We start from the raw sequence: 18,448 nt of genomic DNA, 5'->3' as shown, positions 1-18,448 counted from the left end.
ATTTTTTTATTATAGAGATATTTAATATATTTAAATCTTTTTAATTATATATTTTATAATGATTTAATTTAAATTCCGCTAAAAGAGATAAAATTTACTTTGAGCTAAATTTAAAAATTAAATTTTATTGAAAATTGCATCAAATTGACAGAGGATTAATAATTCTTTTTTAATCTCAAATCGCTGAAATATTTTAATTTTCTAATAGTTAATTTAACAATTATATATTGTAATTAAACTTAATAATTATAACTAAATATACATATATATATATATATATATATATATATATATATATATATATATATATATATAATTTAATTGTAATAGGATTAAAATTTTATTTACAATTAAAATAAAAGGGAAAATAAAACGCAATGGAAATTGATAACTCGGAGAAATAGACTCGACATTCAATCGCCGTTCCGTCGTTGAGCGAAGATCTATGAAGATGTCTATGTATGAAGATATTAATTTCGAGATATGTATAAGAGATATTATCGCTTTGCACATCTGGCGAGCTGGTCGGTCATGCGGAAGAGTGAGTTCGGCGTCGGAACGGCGGCAATCATCGACTGCGAAGATCAGCAAGATATATGTATGTCGGCAACACACTTCGAGAAACACGTCCTCCGCGTTTCTGATCGATCGCAGTCGTTAGGTGTAATTAGTCGAGAGGCGAATTGGCGCAGCATCCTCGCCAAGAGTCGTGACTTATGGCGTGATTTTCGTGAACCTTTGTTTGCGAATGAAACCGCTAAAAAGGAGCCGTTTAAAAAGCGCTTTAAAGACGAAATAATTATCACGCAGCTTCCGATTATCCACAGCGCGATGATGAGACCGCGGATTGTTATTTGGCGATCCGGATGCTAAAGACGGGGTCAACTTTGGCCGGATACTTTTAGGTAGCCTTTTAATTAGCGTATAATTAATTAACCTCCTGGACCAGCGAGTGTATTATTATTATTAAGAAAGAGTAATCGCTACTAGATGTAAGGATAGTTCCTAAGATTCTTAATTATTCATTTTTTTTAATTGGATAGACTTTTAACATCATCTTTTATTTATGTAATAAATTATTATACCTTATATTATCATACATTTTGAATTACGATATATATCACTTATTCATTAACATCTATGAAAGACTCATCTAATTTTTGCGAAGACAATGAATAAAAATGAGCTGAAAATATGCTTCATAAAATTACGATCTCTAATTGATTTTATCAAGCTAAATCCCATTGAATAATGTTCCCTTTCCCCTATCTCTTTTTACAATATCTATTACAATTATTCAAAACGGGAGCTTCTCTATCTTTTGTCGAAAGAAATAGATTTACGTAATCGATATGTAAGCCGTTTTTAGGCCACCTTAAGCCGAATGACTAATAGCGGAACTTAATTAATGTAAATGAGCGGCCTTAGTTAGTCAATTCTAATGAGACGACGTTTTCTGTCCTCCCACCTTCCCTCGTTTCATTTTGTGAATGGCCGTCATTTCTACGTAAATCATGTAGTTATATTAAATGCGAATTGTATTAAATGGCCGAAGAGAACTTTCAGAAAGTTTTATAAATAAAATTTGCGCAATGGTACAAATATAAATGAAATAAAGCTTGATTTTTCAATGCGGAATAAATTTAAATAAGGGGTTTTTCACATTCATCGAGTTTTAGACTGTATTATGATGTGTGAAAACAGACCTGTTAATTTATTTAATAACAGCGATTTATTAATTAATTGCGGAATTTATCGAAGTAAAATTTAATTTGGTCATAAAATATCATATAACGTAGGGAAAATTGCCTTATAATACATATACGTCCTATAATTGGAAAATTCTAGCGCTCGCATTGTAATCATTTTCAATGTGATTATTTTAGTTATTACATCATATGAAATAATAATATAATTAGGCTTTGAATGTAAAAAAAATAGAAAGAGATACTCGCATTTTTTTACGAGATATAAGTGAAAATATGTGGGTTTTAATTTTTTTCACTGCAAAAAATTACATTTAGTTTTGCATATCATATTTTCTAAAAGTATAACTTTTTTTCTATTGATACGGCAAGATTTTTAAATCGAAATTGTGTGGCAAATTGCGCGCGCGACTGAATAGGCTCGCTTTTAATCCATTGCTATTACGAGAACAATCTGCAGGGGATTTTCAGGTAGAACGACTATCATGATATCGATCGGCGGGAGGGATGAACATCGAGACGAATAGTGAGACCGTAAAACACGGCTTCTAGTTCCTTTTAGTGCTATTTGTGCTCCAGTCTCGAGAAATCTTCATTGAGTTTTCCTCCTTCTCTGTTCTCTATAAGAGTACAGGTGCATTATGAAGGAGAGAAAAACGGAAGGAAACAATCAAGCTGCATCGAGAACGGTTGCGAAATATACAGGGTGTTCTTGAGTTAATCTTTATCCACGAATCTTTTTATCAATTAAAAAAAATCTTTACATTTTCTAGTCTTTCTTATATAAGTTAGTAAATACATTTTTTTTTTTTTTTTTTTTTTTTTTTTTTATGTAAGTTAATAAATTTAAGAATTAATTGTAATTTTATTTTCTGTATCATTAACTTGATAAATTAAAAATTGGAAAATCTGAAACTTGATTATTCGATGTATTTAAAATTACAAACTTAAAAATATCTATATATACATAAAATAATTTTGCGTGTTGAGAAAAAAATTTTATTTTTCTGCCGAAACAAGATAAATGTAATAGCTGTTAGGTTTTTGAAACACCCTGTATATCGTGCGTTGCACTGTGATTAACTCTAGGATGTGATTTTTTGACAGAGTTTCCGATAACGATTTATAATTTCTCTGCGGTATGTTGATTAACCCTTTGAGATGGTTTTTGCGATGGTCGGTTGCTCGTTCTATGTTGAAGTCTTTAGATTCCTCGAGAGCCGCATTTCATCGAACGCTATTTTGATATGACGTGCACGGCCTTCTTATACACTATTTTGAAATGATTCTTTTACATTAAATATTTTTGCAAATAATTCTTTAAGACTGAAAAATAATTAAGATGTACGGTATTTGAAATTATTAAGTTTCTTTTATCTACGTATATGGATACGCAATAATTAAAGCTACTATACGTAAGTATACATTACACAATATGTAAATAGATTTACATTACTTGCATTTTTGCAATTTTGATATAAATCTTAAAATCTGAATTTAAAACTAATCTTATTTTAAATGTATATAATTAATTTGATTTTAAATTAGTAGTTTTTTATATATTTTTATTGTTTAATATAGAGAAAGGCTTAACACAAAATTGATTGCAAAGTATGTAAAAAAATTTTTGCATAAAATATTAATAAATCTATTTTTGAAATCTTTTTAAAATAAATATATTTATAAGATTTTATAATAATATAAAAAAAATTTCCTAAATTTATATCTTCTATTATATCTTTGTTATTATAGACCGACAGTTATTATGGACCACGTTCGAATAAATATAGATATCGGCAAATATAAATCCTCGAAGATGGCATCCAATCGGGATAACGACCTCGAGTACAGCATTACGGCTACGAAACTCGTCACTATTATCTTAATTATATCGAGCCGACCTCGGCATCGGGTTCTGATTCTTTTCAAGCACGATCGTCCATCTCATACTGCAAGCTATTCTCTCTATTATCTCAATTGCATATCGCCTTTACTTCTCGCGTGCAACGTGTCTGCATTTTTTCTCTTTCTATCTGCACGATACTGTAACCGAGAATCGAAGAATAATGATAATTGCAATTTTTCTGTGAGAGAGAGAGAGAGAGAGAGAGAGAGAGAGAGAGAGAGAGAGAGAGAGAGAAATATATATATATATATATATTTATATAATGCGAGTAGAGTCTCTAAAGAGATTTTTAATTATATAATACATATTTGATTTAAAAAATGATAATTCAAATTAACTAAATTAAACTTTTCCTAATTATAATGGACTAACTTGACAAGTATAAGATAAAAATAAAAATGTGTATGTATGTTGATATTTTTACTGTTTTGAAAATAATATTTAAAGAAAAAATTGTTTTAAAAAAAATATATATTTTAAAAATAATATTTTTATTGTATAAAATATAACGAGCACAGATTAACAAGAAGATTAATTATTAAATAAACATATTAACAGAGATTAAAATTAATCAACAAAATCACAATTAGAGCTATTAATATTGTCCAAAATTAATATTAACAAATTAAATCTGAGAGTGTTATTAATTATATACTAAAAACAAGTGATAGAAAATCTACAAAATATATGATTGATTGCGCAACCTTTTTCAAACTCGAAAAAGAAATTCCAATAATTGGCATTTCCTTTCAATCGCGGTTTTGCTGAAAAATTTCAACGGAGCAGATGTAGTTATAACCCTTCATAAAGAGAGTCGCGGTTTCTTTATTATCGCGTTTTACGCACCTGCCTTCGAGAAGGCAATCCGTATTTTTTTCCAACACAAGACGACGTAATAGTCGGTACAAGACGTTATTCTCGCGGAGAGAATAAAACGATTGTGGGTACTTTTCACGTGAAGCTATCTCACGTCAGTGATAATACTGTGGCTGACCGAGCTGATCTTTCATTGGTCTGTTTTGTATCAATGCTGTTCCGATTATCGTGCGTTCTTCTACCTGATCGAACCTTCTCATACGTCGCGAATTCACTATAATTCTCTCCGCGACCCCCTCTTGCGTGTTATTGGCTTCGGAACATCACACTAAGGATATATCTGATGGATATCGATCTTTATAAAAGATCGCCGGTGAATCTTTCATGACATTCCTTTTGCATCTTTTAAGGAGTCTTAAAATACAATAATTTTTTTCAAGCTTCCAAAAATTAATTGAATATGTCAAATGGGAAAAAAAATTGAATAATGAGATTTGCTAAATCTCAGGGGGAGGGGGGTGGCTTTTGAAGTGCGACGCTTCTGAGCACTTTAAAGCTTTTATGAGATATGTCTTTTTTTTTTTTGTTTTTAATCTTTTATATAAAATTTTTTTGAACAATATGATCTGTTTTCATGAAAGATATAATTGTTTTACTCTCATTGTCATGGAATTAAATATTTATATCGTCGAAATAAGACGCAAAGAAATAATCGCGAGATAGATTTTGCGCGATGGGCTCAAATTGTGTTCTACATGGGTTACTATAACGATGGGTGTCTATAACGATCGTTATAATACCACGATTAGGCGAGTTAATAATCTACCACTTTGAACATACGCCTATAATGACGTTACGTCGATATTGGCGCGATCATGCGATTGTCTCTCAGGGATTTATTGTGGAAAATTTGCAGCTGCATCAGTTGACACAAAACAAATACGAACACGAAGTATCTTTATAACTCTTATGGTATTTAAATAGATCATTTAAATAAGAACAAAATGCAAAGATTGTGTAAAAAGTTAAAATAAATAATCTATAAATAAAAATTGTAGGCGATTACGGAAAATCGGAACGCAAACACGTTAGCGTAAAATGCAGAGAGATCTATTTTTCATCGATCAAATACTGCGAAAAATTTATCGCATAGACATAAAGATAAAAAAAATATATATATATATATATATTTATATGTATATATTTTAAGATTTTACACAAACAGGGTGTCTACTTCCTGGAAAAAACATGGAAAACCGGGAATACTCAGGGATTTCTTTTGTATTTGGAAAAATCAGAGAAGGTTAATGAAATATTATTAGGGAATTTTTTCGAAAATTCTTTTTTTGATAATTTTGCTTTTCATCTTGTAAACAATTAGCCGTATATGTGAAACTGGCGTAGAACTCATTTTATAGAAACTCATTAATTGTTGAGTTTTGGCTCTATTTTTGATAGTTCTAGAGTTATTGCTAAGATTAAACACACAAATAATTCTGACTATTAAACAAAAAATAACACAAAATCTCATTTAAAGTCGACAGAACATTCGAAATATGACCAGCGTCTCATTTTACCATCCGTACTTGCACATTTGACATTTCGATCAATCCAATTTATTTAATAAATATATTGTAATAATTTTTAAGCATAGAACCCTCTCTGGAAATTAAAATTGATTATCGACTGACATGAAATCTCATTAAAGTCGATAAAACTACGAAATACTTCTAACGTCTCGTCTCGATATTTATACGTTTGGCGTTCCAGGGGATCTATTTTGTAAATTGTTCAATAAATATTCTAATAATTTTGATATATAGAACTCTCTCTTTCCTTCTCTCTGAAAATTAAAAGTAATTGCAGAATAACACAAAGTCTCATTAATCGATACAATTATCGAAATATGACCAGCGTTTAATTTGACAATTTAATTTGTTTAATTAATATTCTAATAATTTTTATGCATATATATAGAACTTTTTGTATAACTATTATGAAACTCTTGAGCGTTTAGAGTCTGGCAAAAAATGCTTAAAAAATCATCAGGAGATAAAATGAGACAACGTGAATTTGACAACTCAGTTTGTCCCGTATAAATATATATATATATATATATTTTTTTTTGTTTATATATTTAATGTCTTAACATAATATTGAATATGAACTATATACTCTTTGTAACTTTTAATAATAAAGAAATGGAAATTTTATATAAATGAAAAATTATCTTATGAAAGTTATTCAGTTTTTTTCAGTACATTTATAAATCTAATATTGAAACAAGAGATTCTATGTTTTTCCTTCGTATGAATGAAAAACATTAGAAACTGCGTGTAATAAAAAAATTCATTTTAGCGAAAGTTGGATTAAAAAGTCTTGAAAATATTCTTTTTACTTGGAATTTAGAACGAAAATACCTGGAAAATTACATAGAATACAGGAAATTTTCAGGGAATTTTTTTACAAGATTTGAGTAGCCACCCTGAGAAATAAATTTATAATTATTTGATAAATTTTAAAATCAATTTTGCGATAGCAAAAATTTGATTAAAATTCATCTTTATTACATGTAATGTACGACTTTATAATAAAATAGAAATCTGTTAAGATTCATTTAAAATCAAGTAAGAGGAATAAAGTATCATTATTTATTATCCTTAAAACTCAAATTTGGGAGAACTCGTATTTATTTCGACATTCTTTTTGAGAAAAAAATTGTCTTTAATCTCCCCTAAGAAATCCATCCCTAAAATATCATAATGTACTCTGTATACCTACATCGCGCGTAAATAATCGTACTCGAGTCGACGTGCATAAATTAAACGCTTAAATTAACGCTGTATTGCAGGACGTTACGCGAGCGCGTTGCATACGAATTTAATTGAGGTCGTTGGAAATCCGATTTCGTATGTGTGCCATCGGAATTTCGTTTATCTATTCACATACGGCAGAAATTAAACTACATATTGAATTAGCCGAGTAAACTAAAAAAAAAAATTATATAAAAAAATAATACATATATAAATCTTTCTCGGAACTTGAAATTCTTGATTCAAAAATAAAAAATATTGTATTTTTAGAAATTACTAAATATAATAATTGGCATACAACACGAAGAAAAAAATGGGGTTAATGAGAGCCTAGCGCAGAAAACGGAACGCGAATAAAAAATTTAGGATATTTTATGAAGGTTCTGATTTTTTATTCGCACTTTGTTTTCCACGCTAGACTCTCATTAGCCTATTTTTTCTTATTGTTGTATATTATTTATTATAGCTTTTTTTATTTATATATATATTTATTTTGAATAAACTTTGAATACTCATTACGAAACTTGTATGTGTATAAAATTTGCAGGATGTATTTTATATCTAATTTTTATACAGGATTTTATATCTAATATTTATACAGAACTTTCGAATCAACATTTGTTTATGCATTTTGTATTAAATATACGAACATCAATAAAATTTACCTGTTGCCTGTAACTCGCGATATTTTAACTGCTCCGTAAATACTAATCTACATTTATATAATTATTTACGCAATCCAAATCAATTTACAAGATGCATTAAATACAAATGGACGTAAATAGGGCACAATTTGAATTATTAAATTGTTCTCGAGTTTTTATCCCTGAGAAATCATCGCTGTATGATCGTTTATCTATTTCTATAAAAGAGAATCTTCTATCTTCTAGCATAATATTATACATTTTAAGGGGAAATGAGCTAATTCGTTTTTTGGCTCTATTATTCTACGATAAATGTATCTTGAAATGAAAATCTTCAGCCGCTAAAAATATTCCGATCGTTTTAAGAAACAAAATGGCAATCGAATAGATTTTAAATAATTCGGAGACTAAAAAACTCAAAACTATTTAATTATTAAAAATGCAGAGTTATGGGAATATAATTAATATAAAATGTGTAATATTTTAATATAAAATGAAACTATGACGTTAGCAAACTCCTTTGCTTTCCAGCGCACGATCGGAATTTTTTAATGGCAACGGGGAGAATACAGGGGGTGTTTCGAGATGTCACGTTCGATGATTGAGTTTGTGCTGGTGGACTCACCAAATTGTCTGGATGCAGGTGATGGGTGTAATCCCTGGGATTACCTCGCGATCCGCCTGGAGAGCTATGCCTGCGACCACGTCCGTTCTCGATCTCGTCATCGTAATCCTGGAAAAAGGGACAACCGTGTCTCTTTCTTACATTATTTGAAAAAGCATTTTTTTTTTCTTTCTACGAACACATCGGTAACATGACTTTTCATCGGGGACAAAAATAAATCGCGATTTCCGACTTTCTAGGCGTATCCCTTCGAACTCTTTCATCTATACGGTGTTCCTTTCAGAATTTTATATAACGGAACGTTATTTTTAAATCATTTTTATCTCTATAGAAATATATAGCCAAATATTAAGCTATTAAAATGAGAATAAAATATTAAGATTACACACACAGTTAAATAAAATTGATGTTATTCTAATTAATAATTAAAAAAGAATTCGATTTAACACTTTCAGATTTTTTTCTGTGTTCTTAACTATTTAAAGTAATTTCCATTCCTTTTTTTGGGCCACATTTTTATTTCATTTCCAAATTTTACATTTGCACGGTTTCGGTTTTTCTTTCTTTAGCTGAGAATCACCGCAGCGCAATAGTTCGTAAAGAATACGCCCGCAGTACCTGATTGTCGCACTCGTCATCGTTGGAGAGGGCGAGGTCGGAGGTCGTCACTTGGTGCTGCTGTGCCCTCCTGCAGCCCACTCTGCAATTGGCAAAATTTTCATTTCAGAGCCGCCCGCCCCGCGACCGCTGATATTAATCGCGCGCCTCATCTATTATCGATCATCGGGACGATTCCTCGGAAGACGAAGATTAATCGCCCCGATCGGAAACAAAGGGGAGGTGAGCGAATGGAAGTGGTGAAAAATTTGCGAATTTTGGAACTGATTTGCGGTTTGTCGAAAGTCGACAGCTAATTTCGAAAGTCATTTCGAATCATTTTTGATTCAAGGAGATGGGTCGTCGCAAAGCGAACTTGATAGTTCCTAGATAGTTCCATCACGAGCCAACCAACCCTTCGTCTCGAGTATTACATATTCTATAAACGAAAGCAAGTACTTTGGCAGATGACATATCGCTAAAGTTTCGAGCGCAGCTCCATAGGATCGCTTAGTTCCATTTTCGGAGCATCAGATATAACGCACTATTTACTTAAAGAGCGCTTCCGCTTCGATCTGAGTGATCAATTTTTTTTTTTTTTTTAGAGATATATATACTTAAATATATTCAGATATATATTGAGATTATTATTCAATATACCCAAAGTCATGGAAAAATTAAGTTGCGAGATGACTTGAGAGAAGCGAGACAATTTTTGATGAATGGTCGAAATCAGTCGATGATTGGCCAACGACAAACATTAATTCACTTTCGACGATGACTTAAAATGAGAGATTGTACAGGCGAATTCTCACCCAGAAAAGATAGGGAAGCAGCATATGAAGGTTACGAGGCACCGACCATCAAGCTACAATTTTTGTAGCCGCGTTTTTAATACAGTTTGTTTCTGAATCGATATAAACGTTTCATTGCAGTTGTTCAGCACGATTGACTTCAGATCGCAGGTTGCATAGATTTTTCAATTACTTTTTTACGCACTGTTTATTTTCAATAAACTATGCAACTATGTTATTTAATTTTTTTTTTTTGCTTTATGACATGTAATTTTCTCGACAGAAAAAAGATTGACGCATTGTTCCTACATTTCTTTATATATACACATAAATGTTTTATTCTATATTTTTTAAAATTAATTAATAATTTTGTAGCATATACGAAGTGCATGAAGAGCGATTTTGGGCTAAATTATGTATTATCGATTAAATTGGCGAAACGTGCGCGTTTAAATGTTTGGCAGAAGAAAATTAAATTATTTTAGAGTGACAACAAATCAACTAGCACACGGCCTTGGCGTTTGTTTACGCCTTGATGTTTGTTATCGAGTTACGTACGCAAGTCCTTCGTGCTGTCATTCGTGTACCAAAACTTGGGACGGCAAGTAATAGTAGTAGGAGAAATCCCTATGCCGTCCTTCGAAATTTGATTATTCTTTACGAACAGTTATCAGCTTGTAAGATTAATTAATTTTACGATTAAATATTTGTATTGGAGAGTAAAACTTTCACACAAAGTTTTTTTTTAATTTATAAAAATCATTCCATTTTTATACATATGTATATATCGACTTATATTATTATACGCATTAGACATATAATTTAATGCGTACAATAATAATAATAATATAATAATAATATTTTAGAATATTAATTATTTGGACGTTGTTATATAATTTGGATATATTATTTGTGTGTTACAGATTAATGTAGCTTCAATGGCGTCAACTTTGTTGTTGTGCTTCAGTCGGTGAGTGAAATACAATAGCAACTACGAAATATGGATTTTATACGAATAAATATAAACATAAATATGTATTTTATGTTTGCGCTAGCAAAATTATTTCGTTTTCTACAAACGTTCATATAACTTCATATTTATGAACAATTTGATTCTGAATATTCATGATGGAAAATTTGTTGATTAGAGTAATTAATTTTCTATACAATATTTAATTTTTTTATAAATTCCAGTGCATAATTTTAAATAAAAAAGTTATGGGAAAGAAACTATTTAATTAATATTTTAATAAACACTTATATATCTTTCATGACGTATAAGTCTATTAAATGACGTATATTTCGTTTAATAAACGATAAAAGATAAGTGATTGTAAATTCAAATTAGTTACAGTTAATTCAAATTAGTTATGGATATGCATTCGATCATGAATTAATTGAGATTTTAATTTAAAAATAAAAAAAATGTGGAGAGACACGATGGGATTTCTGAGATGAAATATTTTAAAGAATTATATTCCTTTATACTTCCTAGACTTTTTCCTTTAGACTTCCGCCTGAGACATTCTATTGTACTGTACGAGACATGTTTTATAATATCAGAAACGGAAACCTCGTTCATGACTCACCGACTCTTCCGCGGTACTTATCCGTTACAATGAAACAATCCATTTATTTATTTATTTATTTATGAAAAAGAATTACGTCAGTTGAGAAATGTCTTTTCGTGCTTTTTGTGTCTTGTCAATGCAATTTCCTCTCATAAAGTAGTTTGTCATAGTTTATTCCGTCAAATATATACATACAATAAATAAACAATAATGATATCAATCCAGTTGAATTTCAACAACGTGCAAATAAAAAATTTTTTATCATACGATTACATCATACCAATTAATATATTTTGATAAATAAATATTGCATTTATTTTTAAAAATTCGAGTAAAAATCAAGCTGTATTTTATAACAATTTTAATGAAAAATTTATCATCGATCATAAAACTTTTTCTCATTAATTTTTTGAACTAACGCAGAATCTTCTCAAAATGTGTAAAAATATGTAACTGTTTTTTAATATAACGTGGTAAAATGCAAAGTTTCTTTTAGAATCGAGGAAAGTGGTTTTTATCTCGAAATGAAAGTTCTCAGTGTCCGTCGGTCCGCGCGACAAAAGGAACAGAAATTGAGGTGGAAAGAAAGATTATATCGGCAGACACAAAGACATATATATGTATTGAAATCAGGGAGACTCACAGGATCAAAAGCAGTACGTTCTCGCTTTCCGTTTTGTCCGTTATCGGAGCGAGTGAACTAACGTGAAAGCTATGAAAGCTCGCACACGGAATTTCATCTTCCGCGTGCCATTCGGAACCATATCTCACCGACCGCCAACGTTCGCTATCGATCCCGCAAAATTTCCTTTCATACAATTCAATGTAGATTTCGTGCAGAATTCACGGAGGAAGTCGATGTAAATTCAAGAGCGAGTATAATGTAGGAACAAAAATTTTTTGTGTGTTTCGATTTTCATTTACCCCCGACAAAGAAATAGAGAAGGAGTCTGTAAAATTATCCATATTTTTATTATATTAAGCACAATAATTTTAGAACTAAGATTTATATAGAATGAAACTTTTATCAAATTTTTTTCATTCTTATTTTACGTCATCTAGTTAACAGTAATTTTGATGATGAATATTCTATCATTGACGATCATGAAAATAGTGATAAAAAAATTATCTTTGACCAATTATTTCATCTTTGTCTATATTAATAATTGATCGGATAGAAAAAATTATTAGAATATTTTATTTTCGCTTGCTAATAATATTTGCTAATAAATATCAAACACCTTTCTGTTGATAGATCTTTCATTAAGATTAATTAATATTCCATTTCTGCGATTGTGCGTTAACTGAAGTGATATAAATATGTTCTTCTTCTCTTCTTGTTAATAATAATCGTAGGACGTTTTCACATTTGTCGGCGCAACAGCCATACTTCTTACCGTGAAATCGAAAGCCCACAACCATCGTTGCGACGCAACGTGTCGGGCGCGTATCGCGAGAGGAAATGAGAACAAGTGAAAACTGTCGCGTATGTACTCGCGACTAAATCTACCTCAATTATCGATTTCCTTCCCACGCATCGCCACGTGGAAAAGATCACCTTTACAGTGACTCGCTCTTCGCGCTCATTTCACAGATTTGAGCAAAGCGACACTCTCAAAATGTTAATTTGATAAACCTTCTTGAATCTATAGATATTTATTTTATGTTAGCTTAGAACCAAGACTAAAAGTGAAATCATATATTTATATATTTTATGCGTCAATAAATTCTTAAATAAACTTTGGAATAACGTAAAATAAACGAGATTTTCTTAGTGAGACAGTAAATTTCTTCTTCTCTCTCGCCAAGTAAAAGAATTAAATACTGCATAATAATATTATTATTAATTAAAGTTGTGAGCTAATGTTATTAAAATTAATTTTCGATGGAAATTCCTTCCAAGTCTTCATCTTGAAACGTATTCTTGAGAAGTGAAAATTATGTGACTTTTATTTCTTCTGTAACGCATATCATCTATTTAAGACAGTTTTTTTTTTTTTTTTTTAGAAATAAGCTCTTTTCGAATTTATTATTACAAATTAATTAATAACGCAATAATGAAAAGTGATTAGCATTGCTTCTGACAAAATTGCTTTGTCAAAAGCGAAAGTGACAGTTATTTTAGCGTATCGGTAACTAGTGAAGGTGAGGTGCATCGAACTGTTGCTGAAGTGCCCTGTACGTATCCAGTCTGTCTGTTTACATACCTGGCTTCTCAGCTACTTATTCGAGAATGCTGAAGACAGGGGTCGGGATGCGGGGAGGCAGAGGGATGAGAAAACAGGAACGATGTAGAACAGGAAATGAAGTATCAATGTATCGCGAATCCCCTACAGAGAAACGCCATTATATTAATCCTTCCCTGCTAGTGGAAACCGCTTTGAGATTTTTTTTAGCCAACCTGCGATCCTCTCACTCGAACTTCGCGAATCTAAAAGTTTTTCGCAAGCGTAACTGCTCGCCAAATAAAACAAAGTGCAATCAGCTGTTTGTCAATCTTTTGGCCGCTACGCAAAAACGCCACGTGACCTTCTCGAAAGTGAATTATTGCTCGTTATACAGGATGTCTTATAATCATACGCAATTTGTTCACTAATTTGTTGTTTATAATACTTTTTATTAAATATTTAGAAAACAAGTTTGAAATTTAATTTTCATCATTATTTTATCATATATCGAAGTTTTAGTAATTTTTATAAATATCGTTGTTTGAAAAGCGACAGATTTGACAGACATCCCGCATAAGCATTTGTATTCAGTAAACTCGTATTTATTCGGATGAAAATGCTGGGTGAAGTGAGTGTGCCTTTTGTTAATTAGCTGCTCGCGTACACGACAAACGACCAAAAAAAAAAAAAAAAAAAGAACAGTTCGATTTTAACGCGAGATTTAAAAGCGGAAAGGTTGATAGAAATTAACGCTGGAAGGACCGCTGCCGCCATTTTCCAGCCAGCATCTCGTCATTTCTTCCACAATTTTTTTGACAGTTGCGAAGACTTGTTCTTACCGAAATCGGACTTGTAAAAGTTTGGAATTACGATCTTTTCTGACATCACCTAAAGATCATGACGCCGATTAATGAAATGGCGGATCGCTGTCCTTCCGGCATTAAAGAGATCATGCGGTCGACCTGGTCCTGGGCATGTCGGCCCCGAGACCGCTGTCCTCGCTGGGCGATCTATACTCCTGGTTATCCCGCGGTAGAAGAGGGCCCGTCACTCCTAGGGGGTCTCCCTCGACGTCCACCAGTCGTCCCGGACGGCAACAACCACCGGGCACACCCCTCTGTGAGAAATCAGATGTCCTGTCATGCCGTGTGCCCTTTCCCTTACGCGTAAAAGAGAATAATGCTTTTTTTCTTTCCCTTTTTTCTCTTTTCGAACGAGGGGCGACCGACCGATCGATGATTTTATCGGCGCGCTAGATGAATGTTATAGGGAGATGTCACGTTTTCGTGGCTTTCAAGGTCCAATCTTTATCGACGAATTCGTTCGTTGACAACACGTGGGTGAATATCATTTTTATTCTTGGTATATTTTTGTAATACTAGTTAATACGATAGAAAAGAAAATAAAGCGAGAGTTTGATTAAAAATAAGAATATATAATAATCAAAATAAAATCAGTATAAAATATAATATTTGTAAGTTATTAAATATATCATCTCTATCATATAAAATAGATATAACAATAATTAAAAGTTATTATAATAATAAGAACACAACAAAAAACCAATTAAATTATGAATTATATATATGATATATAATTTGGTTTATTTTATTTTATATTAATATATATATATATATATATATATATATATATATATAGTATAATGAAATAAACAAAATAACATAAGCAACATATTATTAATTAAAATTATCGAAATAATAAATAAGTTTCTGAATAAATCTGATAACGTGTAATAAATTATTATTAATAATAATATACTGAATAAAAGCATTGCGATGTACAAATCGAAGTTTATTTACTTCAAATATTTCATTTGTTTAGAAAAAATACATCAGAACTGTATAGAAGTTCATAAACCTCGGGCATCGATCAGTCGAAATCATGTCCATCTGGTTTTACATTATTTATTTAGTGGTAGTCAAGGAAATTACTGACGAAATTAGCAATCGAACAATAATCCATCATCGATCGACGTGTCGCACGTCGCCCGGTAACATTTGTCTCCGTGTGTGCAGTTGACACTTGACTTACGACACTTTTCTTATCGAGATCTGTTTATGCCTTTCCAAGGCATTACCAATCTTGCCAGGAAATAATCTACAAACGACCTACAGATTTTTTTTTCCGGTCGGTAGCGTCGTAAATCGAGTGTCGATCGCTCGAACGAACAGTCACGTTGTACGTAATATGTCGTGCGAAGCGTATTTTTTTTTTCCAAAAAACGGCCATTATCTTCGCAATTTGTGATCGCTCGGCTCAATTTTGCTCGATGTATTGCTTTTAGTGAGAGAAGGAGGGAGGAAGATGGCGAGCACAGCAGCTTTCTACTTATCCGGTTTTTTTTTTTAACAGCAGGCATCTAACAGATCGTATCCGACTAACAATGAGAAGGGAAAGAATACATGTGCAAGAGAGCGGCTTGTCATGATGAAATATTTTAATTAGAAACCTTAATTAGAAAATTTTAATTGCAGCAAAGAGAGAACGACAAATAGTGTATAAAATATAGTCAAATTATTATTAAAGTATAATTATAATTTAAATGTGCGTGCTATGCAATATAACAGCATATTGTACAATATATAGTATTACTTATATTTTTATTTCTAATTATAATTATGCAACCTGACGTTTTTCATTCAATTATTCGCTATCGATTCCTCCGATTGTAAGGTATATAGTTAATTAAATGTATTTTTTTTTTCAATTGCACGAAAAAGAAAATAGATAATGTGAATTAAGATTAACATCGAAAGAATCGATAATTTTCAAATTGCCGACAAACACTGATTAATCGCAAAATAGCGCAGTATATAAGCAGATTGTAAAAATAATTAAAAAGCGCTAGCGGTAAATAAGAGTGAAAGAAGAAGAAAGGTGAAGTATAGAGAAAATAGAAGTATAGAGAATAAGCGCATAATTCTAGAGAAAGAGAAAAGAAGAGAAAGATGAGCCGAGAAAAAAAGCTGCGCTTGGACGAACAAAATTCGTTCGGACAAATGTCGCACCGATTAAATAAATAGTATAATTAATTAAAATGCAACGAATTATTAATCTCGATTCACTACTAACTTATTTTATTATTAAGAATGCAGGAAATTATACAAAATATGGATAATAAATGAACAAAGCGCGTTTGCCTTTCAAAAATTAAATAAAACAAGAAGAAAAAAAAAAACAGGATATGGAAAAAGAAAGGATGCAATATCAATTTAATTAAGTATGATTTTTCTCCGCATTTTTCGTGTTATTATATCAAATTTAGAGCCTGCTAAACAATTAGAGTGCTCGTATGTTTTTTGTTTAGTTAAAAAAAAAAAAAAGATGTAAAAAAAACCTGGCATTTAAAAATCTAATTTAAGCTTTTTTTTTTTTCATAAAATGCGACATATTTGAGATTTATCAGGATTATATTGTGTGGCATAAATATATAATAGAAATCAAAGTTGATTGTCGCCATGTCGTTTATCGAACAAACTTGATATTTCCTTGTAGAAGAGCGAGTTTTTTATTCATTGTCGTCAAGCAGCTGTTATCCTCGGAGAGAAAGAGAAGGAAAGAATAGATAGTGAGAAAGAGACGAAGGGATTGCAAGTCATTTTCCTGACAGACGAGTCATGCTTTGTCCAGGCGAGAAGATAACGACAGACCGGAACGATCAAACTAGACGCGGAATTAGAATCGATCGTGATAACCATCGATACGCCTGCGCGCGCGCTCTCTCTCTTTCTTTGGTTCGAGAGCGATGTGAAGGATTATTTTGCGAATAATCTCCAGGAGATTATATCACGAATTCCCTGCCAAGAGATCTTCCATTCTCTCTGAGAGAGCCTTCTTCCTGTGTATTTGCGTGGCGTATTCTCCGTTACCTCGCACCTCTCCAATCGATCGCGGATTTCCATTTTCCTCCAACTACCAGCCGCATTTCTATCGGTCACCGATAACGAACGATAACTCGTTGCCGAATATTTATTTTTCTGCTTTACGTTAATTTACTTTATATTTCGTTGAAAGTCTTTCTCGTTGTTTCGCCGTAATTTGTTGCACATAAGAATAATTATTATTTAAAATTTATCAAAATATTAAATTATTCTGCAGAATCTATGTTGGAGAAAAATATGAATTATATATATACATTACAATAATTATTATTCGAAATTTATCAGAATATTAAATTATTTTGAAGAATCTATGTCGGAGAAAAATATGAATTTATATATATATATATATATATATATATATATATATATATATATATATACATTATAATAATTATTAATTTTTATTATGAACTGAATTTATGTAAACTTTTTTCAAACTCTTGTGCTTTATTAACAGATTTATCATCTAGAATAAAAAGAATGAAAAAAAATTATGAATTCATAATATTCAGATAAATTAAACATATTTCTCATTTAAAAAAAAAAAAGGCAACAATTATTCTGAGTTATCATTTATTCTCTACAGGCTGTTATAAATTACGGCGCTTTTATTATGAATTATATGAATTAACGTTAAATATTTCTCTTGAGATTGCCTTCTCTTTGTTTCGCACAATTTCGCTCGTTCTCGGCGAGACGATAATTTTTCTAAACTGCGTCTGTTAATTAAGATCGCGTGCGCGCGTGACGAGGAACTTTCAGGGAATATTTCCCCGTGAAAGTCCATCGACAAAAAGAGCGGGAATGCAAAGCGATTCTTTTTCTTAATGTCTTAACAATTAAGGTGAACAGAGATCCATAGAACAGTGAGTGAGGGAAAAAGAGAGAGAAAAAGTCGGTACTCCA

The 18,448-nt window shown here is 31.2% G+C and overlaps 1 protein-coding gene across 12 annotated transcripts in view; it reads right to left on the bottom strand.

The window, feature by feature from the left end:
- The window catches only part of Dysc (whirlin protein dyschronic), a 66,891-nt gene that overhangs the window by 18,860 nt on the left and 29,583 nt on the right, over window positions 1–18,448 (bottom strand). For 5 of the 12 annotated variants that reach the window (XM_072907348.1, XM_072907347.1, XM_072907353.1 and 2 more), the window contains 3 exons: window positions 14,603–14,799; window positions 9,129–9,210; window positions 8,511–8,618 (listed from right to left, as the gene is read on the bottom strand). In XM_072907348.1, coding sequence (XP_072763449.1) covers window positions 8,511–8,618; window positions 9,129–9,210; window positions 14,603–14,799 — 387 coding nt within the window. The remainder of the gene's footprint in view (window positions 1–8,510; window positions 8,619–9,128; window positions 9,211–14,602; window positions 14,800–18,448) is intronic. The other 7 variants (XM_072907349.1, XM_072907354.1, XM_072907352.1 and 4 more) reach the window with 2 other exon arrangements.

This window comes from Anoplolepis gracilipes, chromosome 15 (genome assembly GCF_047496725.1).
Source record: "Anoplolepis gracilipes chromosome 15, ASM4749672v1, whole genome shotgun sequence".
Classification (NCBI taxonomy): Eukaryota; Metazoa; Arthropoda; class Insecta; order Hymenoptera; family Formicidae; genus Anoplolepis; species Anoplolepis gracilipes.
Note: the sequence above shows the minus strand (reverse complement) of the source record. Positions and strands in the feature narration are given on the sequence as shown.